The sequence below is a fragment of the Cebidichthys violaceus genome, unplaced genomic scaffold (assembly GCF_023349555.1).
Source record: "Cebidichthys violaceus isolate CVI_PGR_0920_01 unplaced genomic scaffold, fCebVio1.0.p SCAF_16, whole genome shotgun sequence".
NCBI lineage: Eukaryota > Metazoa > Chordata > Actinopteri > Perciformes > Stichaeidae > Cebidichthys > Cebidichthys violaceus.
This window is the reverse complement of record NW_027176329.1, coordinates 9,794,755-9,817,409: the sequence shown is the minus strand read 5'-3', so window position 1 is coordinate 9,817,409 and position 22,655 is coordinate 9,794,755. Positions and strand designations below refer to the sequence as shown.

Below are 22,655 nucleotides of genomic sequence, written 5' to 3'. Positions count from 1 at the left end.
AACGCATTTTCAGTAGGAAATGCATTTTCTAGTTGTTGGAATGCTGATTCAGCATTCCAAGTATTGTTCTTCGAATCTTTATTCAACTATTTCTTCCGTACGTATTTTGGCACTTAAAAACTTCCACATTTCTTAAGCTACAGAAACCATTCAACTATATAAATGTTCAGCTTTTTCAGGAGAGGGGTGCTATTTCTCATAATTTTTCTAATCTTTCAACTTTTTGAATTATTAAGCATTTTGCAACTTATTTTTTGAATGGGATGTCTATGGAGAATATTTTTAAATCCTCTTAAACTTGTTCAACTTTCAGATCCTTCTACTTCCTCATACTTTCAGCTACAGATACCATTTAAACTTTCAAATGTTGAGAAAACCCTGACCAATGATTGTATGTTATAATCATTTTGATATCTTTTACACTTTTTGAATAGTAGCATTTTTGCTTTCATGTGTTTTTCAGTCCTTTTCTGCTTTTATAATGGGTGTGTATTGCGCAGCTTAGAGTGCGTGATGTCACCGCTAGAGTGAAGATAAGCTTGAGATTCCTGTGAAAAAAATATTTGTCTTTTGCGACTGACTCCTCAATTTTCATTCTACATGCATAATTTTTGGATGGAAACGTAGCTAATCTTGTCCTTGTCGTAGACATATGACTTTGGAATCCCACAGGTTTACACATTTGGCTCAAAAGCCTTTACTTGAGAGGAAAACCAACTTTCTCCTCCATAGACCCCAATGTTAAAACGTACTTCAAAAAAGTCTTGCACGGACAACCGTACCCCATTTCTAAATCGCATTTGAAGCCACTTTTTTTTACACTACAGATCCAATATTCGCATGATCTGTTCTTCAAGTCATCCTTGCACTTCAGTCCAAATATCGGATCAATAGGGGCTATGGTTATGGGGGTTTTGTGGTTTTGTTTGACAGGTGTTTTCCAGTTTTTTTCTCATGAAAAGGCGGCAGGCTCACAGGTGTTCGTGCTTGAGCTAATTACTGATGTTTATAAACACACAGACTCACAGACTCTCCAACTGCTGCGTCGTCACCATGGGAACCAATGACACACACACACACACACACACACACACACACACACACACACACACACTGTCTTTCTTTCTCTGTCTGTCTGTCTTTCTCTACACACTCAGTACATATAACTGTCTGTCTGCCTGTCTCACTCACTCACTCCATATAACTGTCTGTCTGCCTGTCTCTCTCTCCAAATCACTCAGTCAATGTAACTGTCTGTCTGCCTGTCTCTCTCTCCCTGACAGTCAGTCCATCTGACTGTCTGTCTGCCTGTCTCTCTCTCCAACTCACTCAGTACATAAAACTGTCTGTCTGCTCTTCTCACTCAATCCAGATGACTGTCTGTCCACCTGTCTCACTCACGCACTCAGTACATATAACTGTCTGTCTGCCTGTCTCACTCACTCAGTTCATATAACTGTCTGTCTGCCTGTCTCTCTCTCTCCCACACACTCAGTCCATCTGACTGTCTGTCTGCCTGTCTCTCTCTCCCACTCACTCAGTACATATAACTGTCTGTCTGCTCTTCTCACTCAATCCAGATGACTGTCTGTCCACCTGTCTCACTCACTCACTCACTCAGTACATATAACTGTCTGTCTGCCTGTCTCACTCACTCAGTTCATATAACTGTCTGTTTGCCTGTCTCACTCACTCACTCAGTTCATATAACTGTCTGTCTGCCTGTCTCTCTCTCCCACAGTCAGTCCATCTGACGGTCTGTCTGCCTGTCTCTCTCTCCCACTCACTCAGTACATATAACTGTTTGTCTGCTCTTCTCACTCAATCCAGATGACTGTCTGTCCACCTGTCTCACTCACTCACTACACATAACTGCCTGTCTGCCTGTCTCACTCACTCAGTTCATATAACTGTCTGTTTGCCTGTCTCACTCACTCACTCAGTTCATATAACTGTCTGTCTGCCTGTCTCTCTCTCCCACACACTCAGTCCATCTGACTGTCTTTCTGCCTGTCTCTCTCTCCAAATCACTCAGTCCATCTAACTGTCTGTCTGCCTGTCTCTCTCTCCCACACACTCAGTCCATCTAACTGTCTGTCTGCCTGTCTCTCTCTCCCACACACTCAGTCCATCTCATTCTCTGTCTGTCTGTCTGTTTGTCTGTCTCTCTCCCTCCCACACACTCAGTCCATCTAACTATCTGTCTGCCTGTCTCTCTCTCCCACTCACTCAGTACATATTACAGTCTGTCTGCTCTTCTCACTCAATCCAGATGACTGTCTGTCCTCCTGTCGCCCTCACTCACTCAGTACATATAACTGTCTGTCTGCCTTTCTCACTCTCTCACACTCATTCATTCAGTCTCTCTATCTCTGTCTTCCTGTCATTCTGTGTTTCTCTCTCTGTCTTTCTTTCTGTCTCTCCCTTTCTCCCTCTGGCTCTCTCTCTGCTACCACTACTGCTGCTATTCATGCTACTACCAGTACCAATACTACTACAGCTATTAGTACGATTGCTACGAGTACTAATACTACTGCTATCACTTCAAATACTGCCATTACTATTACTACTTCTTCTACTACTACTCATGTTATATTAAATACTACGACCACTACTACAGCTATTACTACGACTACTGATACTACTACTTATACTGCTTCTTCTAATTACTAATACTTCTACTACTAATAATACTTCTACTACAACTACAACTTCTACTACTACAAATATCACTACTGCTGACATTTTTTAAGCAACAGAAGCTGTTCGATTATCAAAATATTCAGCTTTTTCAGGAGAGGGGTGATATTTTTCATATTTGTAATCTTTAAACTTTTTGAATTATTAAGCTTTTTGCAATTTGTTTTGAATGGGATATTTATGGAGAAAATCTTCAAATCCTGTTAAACTTCATCAACTTTCAGAGCCTTCTTTCTCATACTTTCAGCTACAGACACCATAGTTAGACGTTTCAACTAGAAGGGTTTTCAGCAGTGCAGTTTAAATGCTTTCGGGCTTCAACATTTTTCAGACAGGTAGTCTCTCATTTCTGTATTTTCAACAATGTTTTTGCAATTCACTTCAGCTTTCAGCTTTCAGCATTCCAACGCATTTTCAGCAGGAAATGCATTTTCTAGTTGTTGGAATGCTGATCCAGCATTCCAAGTATTGTTCTTCGAATCTTTATTCAACTATTTCTTCCGTACGTATTTTGGCACTTAAAAACTTCCACATTTCTTAAGCTACAGAAACCATTCAACTATATAAATGTTCAGCTTTTTCAGGAGAGGGGTGCTATTTCTCATAATTTTTCTAATCTTTCAACTTTTTGAATTATTAAGCATTTTGCAACTTATTTTTTGAATGGGATGTCTATGGAGAATATTTTTAAATCCTCTTAAACTTGTTCAACTTTCAGATCCTTCTACTTCCTCATACTTTCAGCTACAGACACCATTTAAACTTTCAAATGTTGAGAAAACCCTGATCAATGATTGTATGTTATAATCATTTTGATATCTTTTACACTTTTTGAATAGTAGCATTTTTGCTTTCATGTGTTTTTCAGTCCTTTTCTGCTTTTATAATGGGTGTGTATTGCGCAGCTTAGAGTGCGTGATGTCACCGCTAGAGTGAAGAGAAGCCTGAGATTCCTGTAAAAAAAATATTTGTCTTTTGCGACTGACTCCTCAATTTTCACTCTACATGCATAATTTTTGGATGGAAACGTAGCTAATCTTGTCCTTGTCGTAGACATATGACTTTGGAATCCCACAGGTTTACACATTTGGCTCAAAAGCCTTTACTTGAGAGGAAAACCAACTTTCTCCTCCATAGACCCCAATGTTAAAACGTACTTCAAAAAAGTCTTGCACAGACAACCGTACCCCATTTCTAAATCGCCATTGATGCCACTTTTTTTTACACTACAGATCCAATATTCGCATGATCTATTCTTCAAGTCATCCTTGCGCGTCAGTCTTAATATCGGAGCAATAGGGGCTATGGTTATGGGAGTTTTGTGGTTTTGTTTGACAGGTGTTTTCCAGTTTTTTTCTCATGAAAAGGCGGCAGGCTCACAGGTGTTCGTGCTTGAGCTAATTACTAATGTTTATAAACACACAGACTCACAGACTCTCCAACTGCTGCGTCGTCACCATGGGAACCAATGACACACACACACACACACACACACACACACACACACACATACACACACACACACACACACACACACACACACACACTCTCTCTCTTTCTCTGTCTGTCTGTCTCTCTACACACTCAGTACATATAACTGTCTGTCTGCCTCACTCACTCACTCAGTACATATAACTGTCTGTCTGCCTGTCTCACTCACTCACTCACTCCATATAACTGTCTGTCTGTCTGTCTCTCTCTCCAAATCACTCAGTCAATGTAACTGTCTGTCTGCCTGTCTCTCTCTCCCACACAGTCAGTCCATCTGACTGTCTGTCTGCCTGTCTCTCTCTCCCACTCACTCAGTACATATAACTGTCTGTCTGCTCTTCTCACTCAATCCAGATGACTGTCTGTCCACCTGTCTCACTCACTCAGTACATATAACTGTCTGTCTGCCTGTCTCACTCACTCACTCAGTTCATAGAACTGTCTGTTTACCTGTCTCACTCACTCACTAAGTTCATATAACTGTCTGTCTGCCTGTCTCTTTCTCCCAAACACTCAGTCCATCTGACTGTCTGCCTGCCTGTCTCTCTCTCCAAATCACTCAGTCAATGTAACTGTCTGTCTGCCTGTCTCTCTCTTCAAATCACTCAGTCAATGTAACTGTCTGTCTGCCTGTCTCTCTCTCCCACTCACTCAGTACATATAACTGTCTGTCTGCTCTTCTCACTCAATCCTGAAGACTGTCTGTCCACCTGTCTCACTCACTCACTCACTCAGTACATATAACTGTCTGCCTGTCTCACTCAGTTCATATAACTGTCTGTTTGCCTGTCTCACTCACTCAGTTCATATAACTGTCTGTCTGCCTGTCTCTCTCTCCCACACACTCAGTCCATCTGACTGTCTGCCTGTCTCTCTCTCCCACTCACTCAGTACATATAACTGTCAGTCTGCTCTTCTCACTCAATCCAGATGACTGTCTGTCCACCTGTCTCACTCACTCACTCAGTTCATATAACTGTCTGTCTGCCTGTCTCTCTCTCCCACACACTCAGTCCATCTAACTGTCTGTCTGCCTGTCTCTCTTCCACACACTCAGTCCATCTAACTGTCTGTCTGTCTGTCTCTCTCTCCCACACACTCAGTCCATCTAAATGTCTGTCTGCCTGTCTCTCTTTCCCACACACTCAGTCCATCTAACTGTTGGTCTGCCTGTCTCTCTCTCCCACTCACTCAGTACATATAACTGTCTGTCTGCTTTTCTCACTCAATCCAGATGACTGTCTGTCCTCCTGTCTCCCTCACTCACTCAGTACATATAACTGTCTGTCTGCCTGTCTCACTCACTCACTCACTCACTCCATATAACTGTCTGTCTGCCTCTCTCTCTCTCACATAGTCAGTCCATCTGACTGTCTGTCTGCCTTTCTCTCTCTCCTACACAATCAGTCCATCTTACTGTCTGTCTGCCTGTCTCTCCCACACAGTCAGTCCATCTGACTGTCTGTCTGCCTGTCTCTCTCTCCCACACACTCAGTCCATCTGCCTGTCTGTCTGCCTGTCTCTCTCTCCAAATCACTCAGTCAATGTAACTGTCTGTCTGCCTGTCTCAGTCACTCAGTTCATATAACTCTGTCCACCTGTCTCACTCACTCACTCAGTCCATATAACTGTCTGTCTGCCTGCCTGTCTCACTCACTCAGTTCATATAACTGTCTGTCCACCTGTCTCACTCACTCACTCAGTCCATATAACTGTCTGTCTGCCTGCCTGTGTCACTCACTCAGTTCATATAACTGTCTGTCTGCCTGTCTCTCTCTCCCACTCACTCAGTACATATAACTGTCTGTCTGCTCTTCTCACTCAATCCAGATGACTGTCTGTCCTCCTGTCTCCCTCACTCACTCAGTACATATAACTGTCTATCTGCCTGTCTCACTCACTCAGTTCATATAACTGCCTGTTTGCCTGTCTCTCTCCCACACACTCAGTCCATCTGCCTTTCTGTCTACCTGTCTCTCTCTCCAAATCACTCAGTCCATCTAACTGTCTGTCTGCCTGTCTCTCTCTCCCACACACTCAGTCCATCTAACTGTCTGTCTGCCTGTCTCTCTCTCTCCCACACACTCAGTCCATCTAACTGTCTGTCTGCCTGTCTCTCTCTCCCACACACTTAGTCCATCTAACTGTCGGTCTGCCTGTCTCTCTCTCCCACTCACTCAGTACATATAACTATCTGTCTGCTCTTCTCACTCAATCCAGATGACTGTCTGTCCTCCTGTCTCCCTCACTCACTCAGTACATATAACTGTCTGTCTGCCTGTCTCACTCACTCACTCAGTACAAATAACTGTCTGTCTGCCTTTCTCACTCGCTCACACTCATTCATTCAGTCTCTCTATCTCTGTCTTCCTGTCATTCTGTGTTTCTCTCTCTGTCTTTCTTTCTGTCTCTCCCTCTCTCTCTCTGGCTCTCTCTCTGCTACCACTACTGCTGCTATTCATGTTACTACCAGTACCAATACTACTACAGCTATTAGTACGATTGCTACTAGTACTAATACTACTGTTATCACTTCAACTACTGCCATTACTATTACTACTTCTTCTACTACTACTACTGTTATATTAAATACTACGACCACTACTACAGCTATTACTACGACTACTTCTACTACTTCTTCTAATTACTAATACTTCTACAACTAATAATACTTCTACTACAACTACAACTTCTACTACTACAAATATCACTACTGCTGACATTTTTTAAGCCACAGAAGCTGTTTGAATATCAAAATATTCAGCTTTTTCAGGAGAGGGGTGATATTTTTCATAGTTGTAATCTTTAAACTTTTTGAATTATTAAGCTTTTTGCAATTTGTTTTAAATGGGATATCTATGGAGAAAATCTTCAAATCCTGTTCAACTTCTTCAACTTTCAAAGCCTTCTTCTTTCTCATACTTTCAGCTACAGACACCATAGTTAGACATTTCAACTAGAAGGGTTTTCAGCAGTGCAGCTTAAATGCTTTCGAGCTTCAACATTTTTCAGATCGGTAGTCTCTCATTTCTGTATTTTCAGCAATGTTTTTGCAATTCATTTCAGCTTTCAGCTTTCAGCATTCCAACGCATTTTCAGCAGGAAATGCATTTTCTAGTTATTCTTATTCTCCATCTTCCACATCAGAGTTTGCCGCGAAACTAGTCCCACAGCGTTGCCAACACCTGCTCAAAAAGTAATTCAACATGTGCGGCTTGATCGGGAATCGTGAGCTATGACTTTTATAAGAAATTCGTCCAGCGGTTTCCCCGAAAATCGCGATCTACGATGAAAAATCGGCCCATTGACTTGAATGGGATTTCGGCGTGAAGAAAGCAAAAAAAACACTTAACTTTGGACCCATATTGACCAGCCATACTTTAACGTAGAAACATGATTCAAAGTTTAAAACGTAGACAAATTGATGGACGTTATTTAGCCAAATGGACATTTTGCTAGCTAGCATAGTTTTCATGAAGTCACCGATTTAGTTTCAGCAAAACTTTGGGTCTGTTTCAGATTTTATAATGGGTGTGTATTGCGCAGCTCGTTAAGTGCTAGAGTGATGACATCACGGTCAGAGTGAAGCAGAGCAGGAAAATGTTCTGTGATTTTTCCAAACAAATTGCTCCCATTCCCACAATTTTTACTCTTTATACACCATTTTTGGCCAAAAAGCTTGGAAATGTTGTGCTGGTCGCAACAAAGTGTCTATGGAATCCAACGGACTTACACATTTGGCTCAAACAGCCGTGGAGCGACATCAACTCCAACCGACTTCTCCATTAGGCCCCATGTTAAATCAGAAAAGAAATTTGTCAAAGAAAGCAGACGGTACCAGTTTTGTAACTTGCGCTGGCGCTCACATTTATAACACTATGAACATAAAAAACATACCAGGGCGTTCGGCAGAGTCTTATCTCTCTCACGGTGCACTTATTTTGTTGATTGTACTCATGGTTTTGGTATAAAGTGCATTTGTTTGACAGGTGTTTTCCAGTGTTTTCTCATGAAAAGTCTGCCAAGCTCACAGGTGTTCTTAATTCAGTGACGCGAATTTTGCGCGGCGCGTTTGGGGCGACGCATTTGAGGCGACGCGTTTTGAGCGACGCGTTTGGGGCGTTTCAAGCGACGCGTTTCAAGCGACGCGTTTCAAGCGACGCGTTTCAAGCGACGCGTTTCAAGCGACGCGTTTGGGGCGTTTGGAGCGACGCGTTTGAAGCGTTTGGGGCATTTGGGGCGACGCGTTTGGGGCGTTTGGAGCGACGCATTTGGGGCGACGCGTTTGAAGCGATGCGGTTGGCGCGATGTTCCTCCTGTCATCACTGACATCCTGTTGTTGTTGAATCAGGAAGTACAAACTGTAGCCGTCTGTGTTCACCCAGAGCTCTACGCAGGGACGTGCGGTCAGGGTGTGATGATGAAATGTAAAAAACAAATAATGCTAAAATAAAATAAATATTAATATTTCTCTACTGATCTGCGCTATAAATGTAATTTCTGTATTATTCCAAACATTTTTATAATCAAAATCTCTGAATTAGCGCATTTCCTGTTCAAACAGAGAGGAGACAGTGAGGTGAGGCAGTGACCAGCTGTTCCTCACCTCAGACTGTGAATCCCTCACTAACTGGGTTGAGCGCGTACCTTTTGCTGTCTCATTCCTGCACACACTGTAATATTTGTAGACACTTTCATTATATGTCCTTTCTTTCCATATAATAGGTACTGTATTTCACGTCTGTGTAGAACATATTTAGTGTTGCTGATCTGACATTAAGGGGAGGCAAACACTACTCTCACTCAATGAAGGGTGCGCGAGAGCCCAAGGCTCGGGTTTATCGCGTCAATTAACACAGAGCAGATCGACCCAGGCAGGAAGTCAGACACCGATAAGGGATAGAGCATCCGGTAAGTTTTCAAAATAAAAGCGTCAGCTTTAACTTGGTTTAACTTTTTCAAGAGTATGAATCTAAAATGCAGAAAAGAGAGAAGCATTATCTCAATCGAACCTCAACGATACTGCCGGTAACATCAGCGTTTATGTATTATTGCGACGTCTTCGGGCAGTAGAAGCCACACTGTCAAAATTTCTTGCGAAATTTTCTAGTTATTATTGTTGGAATGCTGATTCAGCATTCCAAGTATTGTTATCCTAATCTTTATTCTTCAACTATTTCTTCCGTACGTATTTTGGCACTTAATAACTTCAGCATCTTTTCAGCTACAGAAACCGTTCAAATATGAAAATGTTCAGCTTTTTCAGGAGAGGGGTGCTATGTCTTTTTATGTTTCTAATCTTTCAACTTTTTTAATTATTAAGCATTTTGCAATTTTTTTTTTAATGGGATGTCTGTGGAGAAACTTTTCAAATCCTCTTAAACTTGTTCAACTTTCAGATCATTCTACTTCCTCATACTTTCAGCTACAGACACCATTTAAACTTTCAAATGTTGAGAAAACCCTGATCAATGATTGTATGTTATAATCATTTTGATATCTTTTATACTTTTTGAGCTGTAGCAATTTTGCTTTTATGTGTTTTTCAGTCCTTTTCTGCTTTTATAATGGGTGTGTATTGCGCAGCTTAGAGTGCGTGATGTCATCGCTAGAGTGAAGAGAAGCTTGAGATTCCTGTGAAAAAAATATTTGTCTTTTGCGACTGACTCCTCAATTTTCACTCTACATGTATAATTTTTGGATGGAAACGTAGCTAATCTTGTCCTTGTCGTAGACATATGACTATGGAATCTCACAGATTTACACATTTGGCACAAAAGCCTTTACTTGAGAGGAAAACCAACTTTCTCCTCCATAGACCCCAATGTTAAAACGTACTTCAAAAAAGTCTTACACAGACAACCGTACCCCATTTCTAAATCGCCATTGAAGCCACTTTTTTTTACACTACAGACACAATTTTCGCATGATCTGTTCTTCAAGTCATCCTCCCTCTCCAGTCTTAATATTGGAGCAATAGGGGCTATGGTTATGGGGTTTTTGGGGTTTTGTTTGACAGGTGTTTCCCAGTCTTTTCTCATGAAAAGGCAGCCAGGCTCACAGGTGTTCGTACTTGAGCTAATTACTGATGTTTATAAACACACAGACTCACAGACACAAGCCTCACTCTATCTCTCTGTGTCTCTCTCTCAGCATTCCAATGCATTTTCAGCAGGAAATGCATTTTCTAGTTCTTATTCTCCATCTTCCACATCAGAGTTTGCCACGAAACTAGTCTCACAGCGTTGCCAACACCTGCTCAAAAAGTAATTCAACACGTGCGGCTTGATCGGGAATCGTGAGCTATGACTTTTATAAGAAATTCGTCCAGCGGTTTCACCGAAAATCGCGATCTACGATGAAAAATCGGCCCATTGACTTGAATGGGATTTCGGCGTGAAGAAAGCAAAAAAAACACTTAACTTTGGACCCATATTGACCAGCCATACTTTAACGTAGAAACATGATTCAAAGTTTAAAACGTAGACAAATTGATGGACGTTATTGAGCCAAATGGACATTTTGCTAGCTAGCATAGTTTTCATGAAGTCACCGATTTAGTTTCAGCAAAACTTTGGGTCTGTTTCAGATTTTATAATGGGTGTGTATTGCGCAGCTCGTTAAGTGCTAGAGTGATGACATCACGGTCAGAGTGAAGCAGAGCAGGAAAATGTTCTGTGATTTTTCCAAACAAATTGCTCCCATTCCCACAATTTTTACTCTTTATACACCATTTTTGGCCAAAAAGCTTGGAAATGTTGTGCTGGTCGCAACAAAGTGTCTATGGAATCCAACGGACTTACACATTTGGCTCAAACAGCCGTGGAGCGACAAGAACTCCAACCGACTTCTCCATTAGACCCCATGTTAAATCAGAAAAGAAATTTGTCAAAGAAAGCAGACGGTACCAGTTTTGTAACTTGCGCTGGCGCTCACATTTATAACACTATAAACATAAAAAACATACCAGGGCGTTCGGCAGAGTCTTATCTCTCTCACGGTGCACTTATTTTGTTGATTGGACTCATGGTTTTGGTATAAAGTGCATTTGTTTGACAGGTGTTTTCCAGTGTTTTCTCATGAAAAGTCTGCCAAGCTCACAGGTGTTCTTAATTCAGCTAATTACTGATGTTTATAAACAAACAGACTCACAGACTCTCCAGGCCCTGCGTCGTCACCATGGCAACCAGTGACACGCACGCACGCGCTCTCTCTCTCTCTCTCTCTCTCTCTCTCTCTCTCTCTCTCTGTCTGTCTGTCTGTCTCTACACAGAAGGATTTACAAATAAATGTGACTCACAAATGCACGCAGAACAAATATATTTCTGCATTTGTATGTATTTGTGTGTGGATGTTTTCTATTTGTCTGTGGATTTGTGTGTATTTGTTTGTGGATCTCTTCACATTTGTTGGTGGGTTTTTTGAGACTCCCCTGCCTGGCTGGATTCACAAATACGTTTTTTTTTAACATGGACCTATCTGTAGCCAATCAGATGTCAGCCTCATTTTCAACCAATCACATGAGCGCAGCTCCCCCCTCCCCTCCCCACGAGGCTGCCAGCTGTGTTCACACCGAACGCAGGGCGAATTATTCGCGTGATGAGATTACTTACAAAGTCTTTGCACAGACGCGATGAGACTGCAGTGACGCGAATTTTGCGCTGCGCGTTTGGGGCGATGCGTTTGAGGCGGCGCGTTTGAAGCGACGCGTTTGGAGCAACGCGTTTGAGGCGTTTGAAGCGACGCGTTTGAGGCGTTTGAAGCGACGCGTTTGAAGCGACGCGTTTGAAGCGACGCGGTTGGCGCGATGTTCCTCCTGTCATCACTGACGTCCTGTTGTTGTTGTTGTTGAATCAGGAAGTACAAACTGTAGCCGTCTGTGTTCACCCAGAGCTCTACGCAGCGACATGCGGTCAGGGTGTGATGATGAAATGTAGAAAACAAATAATCCTAAAATAAAATACATATTAATATTTCTCTATTGATCTGCGCTATAAATGTAATTTCTGTATTATTCCAAACATTTTTATAATCAAAATCTCTGAATTAGCGCATGTCCTGTTCAAACAGAGAGGAGACAGTGAGGTGAGGCAGTGACCAGCTGTTCCTCACCTCAGACTGTGAATCCCTCACTAACTGGGTTGAGCGCGTGCCTTTTGCTGTCTCATTCGTGCACACACTGTAATATTTGTAGACACTTTTATTATATGTCCTTTCTTTCCATATAATAGGTACTGTATTTCACGTCTGTGTAGAACATATTTAGTGTTGCTGATCTGACATTAAAGGGAGGCAAACACTACTCTGCCTCAATGAAGGGGGTGCAAGAGCCCAAGGCTCGGGTTTATCGCGTCAATTAACACAGAGCAGATCGACCCAGGCAGGAAGTCAGACACCGATAACGGATAAAGCATCCGGTAAGTTTTCAAAATAAAAGCGTCAGCTTTAACTTGGTTTAACTTTTTCATGAGTATGAATCTAAAATGCAGAAAAGAGAGAAGCATTATCTCAATCGAACCTCAATGATACTACCGGTAACATCAGCGTGTGTGTATATATTGCAACGTCTTCGGGCAGTAGAAGCCACACTGTCAAAATTTCTTGCGAAATTTTCTAGTTCATTTGATTATTGTTTGCTGTTAAAGCATCTAGCCAAGTTGATATAATATGATATTTTGAGTTAAGGGTCCTTGGTGTGCAGGAAGATGATGAGGAGGCGGAGTCACGTATTGCTGTGTGCCACAATTTAATTCTTTATACTACCACCAGATGACACCAAGGAGAGACATCTTTAAAACCCGGCTTTAGTGCTCCTACAGAACAAGTAGAAAAGGCTTTAAACATTTTGTAAAGCACTCCAATACATGCAGATTATGTTTTATACAAAGTATAAATTAAGAGTTTATTGTTATTTTTATTAGCAGGACATAAATACTAAAGAACACAAAAACAATCTAATTCAAACTACATAATTTGATTGAATAGAATTTCAATAAACTCTTATGTAAAAGGAAGAAACCTGAATTGAAAATGGATTAGTATTTTGTATCCGAAACTATGGACGGACACACACACACACACACACACACACACACACACACACACACACACATATTTACATTTATTAAGGACAGGCAGCACATTGTGGTTAAAACTTTAGGTAGATCAATATTTGTTTAATATCTGTTGAGAATAAAACAACAAAGTTACCAACTCTAATTCTCTCACAGCCTAACATGCGCCTGCCAATTACTAAAAAAGAAAAACACTTTCCCTTCATTAAAAGTATGTCAGTCAATATAAACACAAACAAACGGTGGCAACAATCCGATTCCGGTCCGAGCTGAGAACGACCTCAGCTCACCCCTCCAGGCCATTTCAATGGCAGGCTTAAACCTTCCTAATCCCAAAACTGAACCAAACCGTCCACTGCCGCTGCGTCAAACCTGCTGATGTGTGGATGTGCTGCTCTCGTCCGCTCCAGTTCATGCCTGAAACCAGAAGGTACCCGTCCTCCGTCCTTGGTGTCACCAGATGACACCAAGGAGAGACATCTTTAAAACCCGGCTTTAGTGCTCCTACAGAACAAGTAGAAAAGGCTTTAAACATTTTGTAAAGCACTCCAATACATGCAGATTATGTTTTATACAAAGTATAAATTAAGAGTTTATTGTTACTTTTATTAGCAGGACATAAATACTAAAGAACACAAAAACAATCTAATTCAAACTAAATAATTTGATTGAATAGAATTTCAATAAACTCTTATGTAAAAGGAAGAAACCTGAATTGAAAATGGATTAGTATTTTGTATCCGAAACTATGGATGGACACACACACACACACACACACACACACACACACACACACACACACACACACACACACACACACACACACACACACCCTCCTCCAGAAAAAACAGCTCTTGAAACTTCTGATGAATTTCATTGTAACCCTCTCAGCCTCATTCTCTGCATACCTTTTATCCGAAACTATGGACGGACGGAGACACACACACACACACACACACACACACACACACACACACACACACACACACACACACCCTCCTCCAGAAAAAACAGCTCTTGAAACTTCTGATGAATTTCATTGTAACCCTCTCAGCCTCATTCTCTGCATACCTTTTGCGAGCTGTACTGAAGGGATATTTAATGTGCGTTTACAGTTTATTGTGCCCTTTAGTTGCACCTTATATCCTTGTTGTTTATTTGTGGTGATTACAATTATTGCTATTATAGTTACAAAGTCTACCTGTATAGATATTGGCGTTTATTAATTTGACATTAATTCATTTGATTATTGTTTGCTGTTAAAGCATCTAGCCAAGTTGATATAATATGATATTTTGAGTTAAGGGTCCTTGTTGTGCAGGAAGATGATGAGAAGGCCGAGTCACGTATTGCTGTGTGCCACAATTTAATTCTTTATACTACCACCAGATGACACCAAGGAGAGACATCTTTAAAACCCGGCTTTAGTGCTCCTACAGAACAAGTAGAAAAGGCTTTAAACATTTTGTAAAGCACTCCAATACATGCAGATTATGTTTTATACAAAGTATAAATTAAGAGTTTATTGTTACTTTTATTAGCAGGACATAAATACTAAAGAACACAAAAACAATCTAATTCAAACTAAATAATTTGATTGAATAGAATTTCAATAAACTCTTATGTAAAAGGAAGAAACCTGAATTGAAAATGGATTAGTATTTTGTATCCGAAACTATGGATGGACACACACACACACACACACACACACACACACACACACACACACACACACACACACACACCCTCCTCCAGAAAAAACAGCTCTTGAAACTTCTGATGAATTTCATTGTAACCCTCTCAGCCTCATTCTCTGCATACCTTTTATCCGAAACTATGGACGGACGGAGACACACACACACACACACACACACACACACACACACACACACACCCTCCTCCAGAAAAAACAGCTCTTGAAACTTCTGATGAATTTCATTGTAACCCTCTCAGCCTCATTCTCTGCATACCTTTTGCGAGCTGTACTGAAGGGATATTTAATGTGCGTTTACAGTTTATTGTGCCCTTTAGTTGCACCTTATATCCTTGTTGTTTATTTGTGGTGATTACAATTATTGCTATTATAGTTACAAAGTCTACCTGTATAGATATTGGCGTTTATTAATTTGACATTAATTCATTTGATTATTGTTTGCTGTTAAAGCATCTAGCCAAGTTGATATAATATGATATTTTGAGTTAAGGGTCCTTGGTGTGCAGGAAGATGATGAGGAGGCGGAGTCACGTATTGCTGTGTGCCACAATTTAATTCTTTATACTACCACCAGATGACACCAAGGAGAGACATCTTTAAAACCCGGCTTTAGTGCTCCTACAGAACAAGTAGAAAAGGCTTTAACCATTTTGTAAAGCACTCCAATACATGCAGATTATGTTTTATACAAAGTATAAATTAAGAGTTTATTGTTACTTTTATTAGCAGGACATAAATACTAAAGAACACAAAAACAATCTAATTCAAACTAAATAATTTGATTAAATAGAATTTCAATAAACTGTTATGTAAAAGGAAGAAACCTGAATTGAAAATGGATTAGTATTTTGTATCCGAAACTATGGACGGACACACACACACACACACACACACACACACACACACACACACACACGCACACACACGCACACACACACACCCTCCTCCAGAAAAAACAGCTCTTGAAACTTCTGATGAATTTCATTGTAACCCTCTCAGCCTCATTCTCTGCATACCTTTTGCGAGCTGTACTGAAGGGATATTTAATGTGCGCTTACAGTTTATTGTGCCCTTTAGTTGCACCTTATATCCTTGTTGTTTATTTGTGGTGATTACAATTATTGCTATTATAGTTACAAAGTCTACCTGTATAGATATTGGCGTTTATTAATTTGACATTAATTCATTTGATTATTGTTTGCTGTTAAAGCATCTAGCCAAGTTGATATAATATGATATTTTGAGTTAAGGGTCCTTGGTGTGCAGGAAGATGATGAGGAGGCGGAGTCACGTATTGCTGTGTGCCACAATTTAATTCTTTATACTACCACCAGATGACACCAAGGAGAGACATCTTTAAAACCCGGCTTTAGTGCTCCTACAGAACAAGTAGAAAAGGCTTTAAACATTTTGTAAAGCACTCCAATACATGCAGATTATGTTTTATACAAAGTATAAATTAAGAGTTTATTGTTATTTTTATTAGCAGGACATAAATACTAAAGAACACAAAAACAATCTAATTCAAACTAAATAATTTGATTGAATAGAATTTCAATAAACTCTTATGTAAAAGGAAGAAACCTGAATTGAAAATGGATTAGTATTTTGTATCCGAAACTATGGACGGACACACACACACACACACACACACACACACACACACACACACACACACACACACACACACACACACACACACACATATTTACATTTATTAAGGACAGGCAGCACATTGTGGTTAAAACTTTAGGTAGATCAATATTTGTTTAATATCTGTTGAGAATAAAACAACAAAGTTACCAACTCTAATTCTCTCACAGCCTAACATGCGCCTGCCAATTACTAAAAAAGAAAAACACTTTCCCTTCATTAAAAGTATGTCAGTCAATATAAACACAAACAAACGGTGGCAACAATCCGATTCCGGTCCGAGCTGAGAACGACCTCAGCTCACCCCTCCAGGCCATTTCAATGGCAGGCTTAAACCTTCCTAATCCCAAAACTGAACCAAACCGTCCACTGCCGCTGCGTCAAACCTGCTGATGTGTGGATGTGCTGCTCTCGTCCGCTCCAGTTCATGCCTGAAACCAGAAGGTACCCGTCCTCCGTCCTTGGTGTCACCAGATGACACCAAGGAGAGACATCTTTAAAACCCGGCTTTAGTGCTCCTACAGAACAAGTAGAAAAGGCTTTAAACATTTTGTAAAGCACTCCAATACATGCAGATTATGTTTTATACAAAGTATAAATTAAGAGTTTATTGTTACTTTTATTAGCAGGACATAAATACTAAAGAACACAAAAACAATCTAATTCAAACTAAATAATTTGATTGAATAGAATTTCAATAAACTCTTATGTAAAAGGAAGAAACCTGAATTGAAAATGGATTAGTATTTTGTATCCGAAACTATGGACGGACACACACACACACACACACACACACACACACACACACACACACACACACACACCCTCCTCCAGAAAAAACAGCTCTTGAAACTTCTGATGAATTTCATTGTAACCCTCTCAGCCTCATTCTCTGCATACCTTTTGCGAGCTGTACTGAAGGGATATTTAATGTGCGCTTATAGTTTATTGTGCCCTTTAGTTGCACCTTATATCCTTGTTGTTTATTTGTGGTGATTACAATTATTGCTATTATAGTTACAAAGTCTACCTGTATAGATATTGGCGTTTATTAATTTGACATTAATTAATTTGATTATTGTTTGCTGTTAAAGCATCTAGCCAAGTTGATATAATATGATATTTTGAGTTAAGGGTCCTTGGTGTGCAGGAAGATGATGAGGAGGCGGAGTCACGTATTGCTGTGTGCCACAATTTAATTCTTTATACTACCACCAGATGACACCAAGGAGAGACATCTTTAAAACCCGGCTTTAGTGCTCCTACAGAACAAGTAGAAAAGGCTTTAACCATTTTGTAAAGCACTCCAATACATGCAGATTATGTTTTATACAAAGTATAAATTAAGAGTTTATTGTTATTTTTATTAGCAGGACATAAATACTAAAGAACACAAAAACAATCTAATTCAAACTAAATAATTTGATTGAATAGAATTTCAATAAACTCTTATGTAAAAGGAAGAAACCTGAAATGAAAATGGATTAGTATTTTGTATCCGAAACTATGGATGGACACACACACACACACACACACACACACACACACACACACACACACACACACACACACACCCTCCTCCAGAAAAAACAGCTCTTGAAACTTCTGATGAATTTCATTGTAACCCTCTCAGCCTCATTCTCTGCATACCTTTTATCCGAAACTATGGACGGACGGAGACACACACACACACACACACACACACACACACACACACACACACACACACACACACACACACACACACCCTCCTCCAGAAAAAACAGCTCTTGAAACTTCTGATGAATTTCATTGTAACCCTCTCAGCCTCATTCTCTGCATACCTTTTATCCGAAACTATGGACGGACACACACACACACACACACACACACACACACACACACACCCTCCTCCAGAAAAAACAGCTCTTGAAACTTCTGATGAATTTCATTGTAACCCTCTCAGCCTCATTCTCTGCATACCTTTTGCGAGCTGTACTGAAGGGATATTTAATGTGCGCTTACAGTTTATTGTGTCCTTTAGTTGCACCTTATATCCTTGTTGTTTATTTGTGGTGATTACAATTATTGCTATTATAGTTACAAAGACTACGTGAAGGGGTGAATGAGAGGCGAACAGTTAAGGTAGAAAAGCATTACATAAGTGCACTCCACTCCATTTATATGTTCGGACTGCTTCAATTACACGCCAACAAGTGCTGGTGCATTTTAAAAACAAACACTGTGGAAACTGCTCCTTTTCTGTGACACTGTCTGGAAAGAAATGTTGATGTTTAACAATTTAAAATGTTATCTTTAATGGGGTGAGCACTGCAAATGAAATTCAATGTATCTCCATTTAGCTTGTATTTCTAATCCTTGGCAAATATAACGCAATCCAGCTGCTTGTCTTGATAACAACTGACATTAATGAGAAAATATATCTTCTGTAATTTGGGTGAACTGACACTTTACACCCTTGTGCCCTGTGAACGTAACTGCTAAAAGACTTTATAAAATGTATGTGTGGACATGAAATAATGCAATATTATTAACTTTGCTATGTTTATAAATTCAATTTTGAAATGTAATTTAAATAAAGTATTCACAGCATTATTAGTGGAACTAAAAAAGTGATTGCTTCCTGGTTATAAAGTGTGACATTGTCTAATAATAGCTGGTATCTGGTCACCTATTCTAATTTGGAAGGTGTGGGGACTGGTGAGTAAAACAACACAATGAAAAGCTTACCCTGTCATTCACTGCTTGTGGTTGGAGGTTGCAGCTAGTGCATCTAGAGGAACTCCCCTCATCCAATCAGCACAGGGCATGCATGAGTCACTTCCTTGTGTTCACTTCCTTATTTGGCAGGAAGGGATGTCCTTATTGACTAGGTAGGAAAATAGTGGAAAGGAAAGTCAGACGGCTTCAGTAGACTGAGCGATTCCGACTGTTTTATCTCTGGTGAGTAAACATCTTTGTTGGAGCCATAATGTGGTTTTGTTGTTTTATTTTGTCTTTGAGGGAAACATGTGGTGGGTTTACACATAGCAGTTCTGACACTGAACACAGGGTGGCGCATTGAGTTAAAAGTGCATATAGGTAAGTGCCTGGTGAGGAGAATCAGGTGTGTGGACGGGAAGCTAACAGTTTTTGACCGTATCAATGTGACGTGTCAGCAAGCATGTCAGCGTGGGTTCTCCAGGTGTTATATTATACTGTCATGCAGTATCCTGTGGTGTTCTGCTATGATGTCAATGTACAAGCTGAATAAACGGATCATACGGATCGAAAGAAAGACAGCGCACTGGACAGTGAAATGTTTGTGGCATGAACACGCGTCCGAACAAGTTCTACCGTTCGCCCCCCAGTGGCTTTAAAGATAAAATGGATATTTGTTAAAGTCATTACAATCTTTCATATCGTTGCTTTCTAATCTATGACCTGAAGGATGTTTTAAACTCTGTGTGATAGCTGAGTCAGCTAGGACTGACGGATTAAATGAAAGTAAAAGATGGTTGATTCTTGTGCATGTGTGGGACTGTAAATCAGGAAATGAGAGAAACAGGCTCTAAAACAAACAAAGTACATCCCCAGTTATTAAAGTGCAAGGTGCCAAATAGCCACTGGAAGTTATCTGAATTGATAAAGATGAAACAACAAAGGTCACCACACGTAACCATTTGTTTATTTCCTGTCTTTGTGTTACTATGAAGACACACCCACTGTGGTCCCTGAGTTATTTTTCCTGCAGGACAACATTGTGAAGGATGATTAATGTCAAAACTATGAGAAAGATGCATCACAGATAGATTTGGGTCTGTTGTCTCATAAACTAGTTGTATATTTCTATAATGCTGAAATTAAGTGTTTTTTTTATTAACAATATGTCAAAAAATGATTTCCCAAAACACAATACTTGCTTAATTTTTAACTGAATGCCAAAAATGTAACCGGTATGTATATTTTCTGGTTCTCATTTTATGCTATTAAACTAAATAACTTTCATGCTGTTGTTTGGGCATAATAAGCAACTCTAATTCATAACAGATGAATCAATAATAAAACTATTGTTTACTTTAAGCCCAAGTTTCCTCCTCATGATGAAGCTCTGTGTATCCCTGCAGACAACATGAGCCCACATGTGACCAGTTGCCAGTAACATTAGACCGTAAGAGGACACCTTCTACAATATGGCTTTTGTGCAGCAGCTGGTGACATGTGGGCTGTAGCATTAGCAACCTGAGAGTTAGCCATGAGCGTAATTTTTAGGGTATTGCAAAGACCCTCTGTGACCAATGATTTAGGTAAAGCTTTTAGATTGTGGTCAGAAGATGATGTCACCATGTACAGATTCAGTCTAAAAGACATACTAGATATATGTATGATCTACTTTAAACATATTGTTTTGTGTTTTCATCTCTCCAGCCTATAAACTTACTTTGTGTCGAAGGCAGAAGAAAAGCACCATAATGGCTGATGCACCAAACAAAACTGCAGTCAAGGTGCTGTTCTGTGTGGAAAAGGTGTCTTCTTTCGCCTCCTCCATCAACCCCATCTTTGGCATAGTCTCCTCCCTGGTTAGGGTGGCTCGCAAGGGCCTCGATGCAGAAGAGGGCCACGCTCTAGATAAGGAGTTCCAGCCGCTCCACTCCAAACTGGAGACCATCTCTGTAAAGAACCACCAATGCCTGAGGCAGATCCGCATCGACGAGGTGAACGAGACCTATGGCAATCACGAGGAGTACATTAAGCACCAGTACACTGCCTTCAACAACATGGTGGCACAGGTGAAGAAAGATCCAGACAACGCCCAGTGCTACATGGAGGCCTTTGAGAAGATTTACGAGAGGGACAAGAGCAACCTGAGCCTGGATGTCTACTACCGTGGTGTGATGGGTACCAAGCTGCTGTTTGGAAGACCCCTGCTGAAGGTGTACCTGGACAACTGCGATGGCGACCGGGAGATCATGGAGCGCCGCTGTTCACACATCACCCACCTGTTCCACATGGGCCTCATCGCCCTCATGGCCTACACAGCTGTTACGGAGGATGACGAGGCCAAGGTGCAGAAGGAGTGGGACAAGAAGGTGGCGGACATCCAGGAGAAGATGCAGGAGGTGCTCCGCCAGTGCAAAGACAAGTCGTCCTGAACACGGGCCATCAGAGAGAACAATGTCTACTCTTAGCTGTGGACCAATGAAAAAAAGACAAAATATATTATAATATATATATCGTAATAAAACCAAAGCCATGCTTTCATTATTATTGTGATTGCAACATATTAGTTATTGTATCGACATTGTGTATCGTTTTTTTTTGTTTCAAAGAGACCACTGTATGTTTCAGTTGATTTGTGTTACTTGCCAATATATGCTGAAGTTTTGTACAATCTCTTCAATTAAAATGCACTTATTAGTCGATAAAGTTGTATATTTGTGAAGTCCATTTCATCCACACTAAAACCAACAATCTATATTTAAAAAAACATCAGTAGCAGTAAAAGTTATGAGGCTGTGTATAGGCTATAGCTCTGAATTCAACATGGATGAATACTTTGTATCCATACAACACAAACAAACCGCCCTCTTCCATAAATAACACCTCTTAATACTTCTGTTGAATATACCGAATGTTAAACCGAGCTACATGAAACAAGATGATACAGATAATAAATTCATCAAAACTATTTGATTCCATTCCTTACCTTCAATGTTGAATATTACACGTGGTAGAAAGATGTGGTATGTGTCTAACAATATTTAAGAAAATTCAATAGGGGGTAGGACAATGCAGATTAGTTTAGCATAGCATAGTGTTTCTGAAACAGGGGAACAGCGTGGCTGGCTCTGTCCAATGGTAGCAAAATCTACCTGCCAACACATCTAAGCCTCACTAATTAAAACCTCGTATCTCATTTGTTAAATCTTTACAAACCAAAATTAAAAGAAAAATGTAGGGTTATGTTTCGGACTATTCCTTGACAGGGAGTACTGGAGTCTCTCCTTAGAGTCAAGAATGTTGTCCAACATAACCCCTGTAAA

The 22,655-nt window shown here is 40.3% G+C and overlaps 1 protein-coding gene across 1 annotated transcript in view; it reads left to right on the top strand.

Annotated features, from left to right (window-relative positions):
* LOC137872724 (protein rapunzel-like) overlaps positions 1-22,300 on the top strand; it is a 31,978-nt gene extending 9,678 nt beyond the window's left edge. Inside the window, exon 4 of the mRNA XM_068711119.1 lies at positions 21,040-22,300. Within this exon, the coding sequence (XP_068567220.1) occupies positions 21,040-21,764 (725 nt within the window). The 3' untranslated portion in view covers positions 21,765-22,300. The remainder of the gene's footprint in view (positions 1-21,039) is intronic.
* Positions 22,301-22,655: the final 355 nt, after the last annotated feature.